Here is a 4,001-nt window from a genome sequence, read left to right on the forward strand (position 1 = left end):
CACTCCAGCCTGGGCAACAGAGCGAGACTCCGTCTCCAAAGAAAAAAACAAAAAAAAACTAAAGTATGGGTAGGGAAGGGAAATGTGGAGCCATGCTAGGGTAGGTTAAACGGGGCCACACGCTGTAGCTCAATGCTTCAGAAAGAAAGCTGACCAAAGCTGGCTCACGCCATGTCTTGGCTGAAGTATGTTGGGACATATGACCCGCAAGGAAATCTCAAGGCTGGCCCAGGCCAGTGACATCCTCACATTTTAGGGGATCTCATCAGAATTTTGTCCCCACTAAAACGCTGCAAAGCCCAAAGAGCTGGGCCTCCAAGTGGACCTCCCCCAGCCTAAGAATGAACTCTCTTTGCTTCTTAAAGGTTTGGAAGCACAGTTGAAAGCTGGAGGCCTGAGATGGTTCCCATGAGCCACGACAATTTACAAAGTGCCTGGCGGTAGGTGATGGGCAGAGACTTCGTGGGGCTGTGTCTGAGGGAAGGCTTGCAGGCATTGTTTTCTCTGTCCCCCTCTCCACCAGGAATTAGCTCTCTAGAGTCCCCGACCCCAAACAACCATGGGCAGAAATCAGAAAACAGCTTCCTTCTGTCTGCTGCTCTCCCCACCTGGCCGTCTTCACTTTGTGAGAGTGATGACATCAACTCCATCACGTCTGAGATGGCAAAGGCTCTCAACTACTCCCAAAAGGTATGCCGTAGGCATGGGCCAATGACCCTCAGCATAGTCATCTCTGCCTCCCCAGGTGGGCCCTGAACCTGCGGTGTTGGGGCAGCAGGAACGTTCTCAGCGCCCTGCGGAAGGCTGTGGAAGTGGACTTCAAGGACAAAGACAAACACCAATCGCAGGGAATCTACCTCTTCACTGGGGGCATCCCTGACCAGGACATGGTGAGTAGGCCATGTCCTGGATGTCCATTATCCTTTGCGACCTCATCCATCTTCCCCCAGGTGGATACCTTGCCAAGGTTTCTGCAGCATGATTTCTAAAGCAGTGCTTCTCAAACTTTAATGTGTAGACAGGCACCTAAGGATGCTGTTAAAATGCAGGCCCTGGAGACTAGATTGGGCAACATAGGGAGACCACATTTCTACAAAAATTTTAAAAATAACCTGCCATGGTGGCACATGCCCGTAGTCCCAGCTACTCAGGAGGCTGGGGTGGGAGGATCGCTTGAGCTCAGGTGCTTGAGACCAGCCTGGACAACATAGCAAGACCCCATCTCTACAAAAATAAAATTTTAAAAATTAACCAGATGTAGCCAGGCGTGGTGGCTCATGCCTGTAATCCCAGCACTTGGGGAGGCTGAGGCAGGTAGATCATCTGAAGTTGGGAGTTTGAGGTCACCTTGACCAACATGGAGAAACCCCATCTCTATTAAAAATACAAAATTAGCCAGGCATGGTGGCGCATGCCTGTAATCCCACCTACTCAGGAGGCTGAGGCAGGAGAATCACTTGAACCCTGGAGCGGGAGGTTGCGGTGAGCCAAGATCATGCCATTGCACTCCAACCTGGGCGACAAGAGTGAAACTCCGTCTCAAAAAAAAAAAAGTGTGGTGACGTGTGCCTGTAGTCACAGCTACTTAGGAGGCTGAGGCAGAAGGATTGCTTAAGCCCAGGAGGTCAAAGCTGCAGCAAGCTATGATCATGCCCCTGCACTCCAGCCTGGGCAACAGAGCAAGACCTTGTCTCTTTAAAATATATACATACATACATACATACATACGTAGTGCAGATCCTGGTTCAGTAGGTCTGGGATGGGGCCTGGGAGTCTGCATTTCTAGCAGGCTTCCAGGGGATGCGGATGCTACTGGTCTAGACCACGCCTGGTGTCAGGAGGCTCTCAGGTCCAGCTCCCGACCACACTCTGTTAAAATATTGAGAGACAGGAATTGAACAATGAGATCACTTGGACACAGGAAGGGGAACATCACACACCGGAGCCTGTTGCAGGGTAGTGGGAGGGGGAGGGATAGCATTAGGAGATATACCTAATGTAAATGATGAGTTGATGGGTGCAGCACACCAACATGGCACATGTATACATATGTAACAAACCTGCACGTTGTGCATGTGTACCCCAGAACTTAAAGTATAATAATAAAAAAAATTTTTTTAAATATATATTGAGAGAAACTGCAACCCAGGTTCATCTCTTTCCATCCTTGTGCCAAGGACTGGACCAGGGCACAGAGAAGGCCCTGGAAAAACATGGCCAGGCTGGGCTGCCCAGAGCCCCACATCTTCAAGGCCCCCAGCTGCGGGCCCCTCTTACCTTCTCTTCCCCACCAGCCTACACTCAGCGCCTACATGGCCGAGGCCTGTAGCGGCTACGACCTCCAGCTGAACGTGTGTCTCTTCTACGTGGGCGAGCCAAAGATGGACACCACGCCCCCTGCCTGCTATGCCAGTCGCACTGACACAGCCGCTGCCTACAAGGAGGTCACCCGGGCTGCAGGTGGCCGCTTCCACTGGTTTGGAGACACAGGTACATGAGTGTTTCCTCATCCCTTTGGCTCATTCCAAACAGTTACCTCAGCACCAGCATAGCTCCCTTAGACCACAGATATATTCCAGAAAAACAGCTTGTGAAAATCCCATTTTAAAATGTAAAACTCTTCCTCTGAAGATAGATAGTAGTGATGGTTGCACAACAATGTGAATGCACTTAATGCCACTGAATTGTACACTTTTAAATGATTGAACTAGGAAGTTTGATGTTATGTATATTTTACTGCAATTTTTTTAAGTTAAAAAAAGTAGGCCGGACACAGTGGCTCATACCCATAATCCCAGCATTTTGAGAGGCCAAGGTGGTCCGATCACTTGAGGTCAAGACTTTGAGACTAGCCCAGCCAACATGGTGAAAACCTGTCTCTATTAAAAATACAAAAAATTAGCCAGGTGTGGTGGCATACACCTGTAGTCCCAGCTACTCAGGAGGCTGAGGTACAACAGAATTGCTTGAACCTAGGAAGCAGAGGTTGCAGTGAGCAGAGATCATGCCACTACCCTCCAGCCTGGGTGACAGAGCAAGACTCTGTTTCAAAAAAAAAAAAAGAAGAAGAACTAAAACTCTGAAAGTATATTATGGGTCAGGTGGCGGCTCACACCTATAATCTCAGCACTTTGGAAAGTTGAGGTAAGCGGATTGTTTGAGGCCAGTCCGAGACCATTCTGGGCAACATAGCAAGACTCTGCCTCTACAAAAAAATTAAAAACTAAAAATATATATATTTTAGAATGTCAGAGCTAGAAGGCCCCCTAAACATCCCTTAGACTGTTTTTTGAAGGGTGGCATGTTCATAGCACATGGTTGGGAAGAGAGTAGTACATGGTACACAAAGCAACATTTTTTTTAGAGACAGGGTCTCCCTCTGTCACCCAGGCTGGAGTGCAGTGGTGCCATCATACTTCACTGCAGCCTCAACCTCCTGGACTCAAGCAGTCCTCCCACCCCAGCCTCCTGAGCAGCTGGGACTACAGGTGTCCACCACCACACCCGACTAATTTCTTAAATTTTTTTATAGAGAAGGGGTCTCATTATGTTGCCCAGGCTGGTCTTGAACCTCAAGCAATCCTCCCTTTTCAGCCTCCCAAAGTGCTGGGATTACAGGAGTGAGCCACCACGCCCAGCCCTCGAGTCACCTCCAGGTGGCTTTCTAGTATCCAAATGATGGGAATACTTGCCAGGATCCACACGCTGTCTCCCATGCTCACGATGTGCTTTGTTTCCAGGCATTTATGAGAGCGATGACATCAGTTCCATCATGTCTGAGATGGAAAAGGCTCTCAACTACTCCCAAAAGGTATGCCCTGGGCATGGGCCAATGACTGCACTGCCTTCTGTATTCATTTCCTGGGGCTACCATAACTGCCACAAATTGGGCGGCTTAAAATAACACTGGGCCGGGCGCGGTGGCTCAAGCCTGTAATCCCAGCACTTTGGGAGGCCGAGACGGGCGGATCACGAGGTCAGGAGATCAAGACCATCCTGGC

The 4,001-nt window shown here is 49.5% G+C and overlaps 1 protein-coding gene across 1 annotated transcript in view; it reads left to right on the forward strand.

Annotated features, from left to right (window-relative positions):
• VWA3A (von Willebrand factor A domain containing 3A) overlaps positions 1 to 4,001 on the forward strand; it is a 62,830-nt gene that overhangs the window by 38,900 nt on the left and 19,929 nt on the right. Inside the window, exons 18-21 of the mRNA XM_011931907.1 lie at positions 366 to 440; positions 746 to 890; positions 2,295 to 2,490; positions 3,741 to 3,811. Coding sequence (XP_011787297.1) covers positions 366 to 440; positions 746 to 890; positions 2,295 to 2,490; positions 3,741 to 3,811 — 487 coding nt within the window. The remainder of the gene's footprint in view (positions 1 to 365; positions 441 to 745; positions 891 to 2,294; positions 2,491 to 3,740; positions 3,812 to 4,001) is intronic.

The sequence above is a fragment of the Colobus angolensis genome, unplaced genomic scaffold (genome assembly GCF_000951035.1).
Source record: "Colobus angolensis palliatus isolate OR3802 unplaced genomic scaffold, Cang.pa_1.0 Scaffold92, whole genome shotgun sequence".
In the NCBI taxonomy this organism is placed as follows: domain Eukaryota; kingdom Metazoa; phylum Chordata; class Mammalia; order Primates; family Cercopithecidae; genus Colobus; species Colobus angolensis.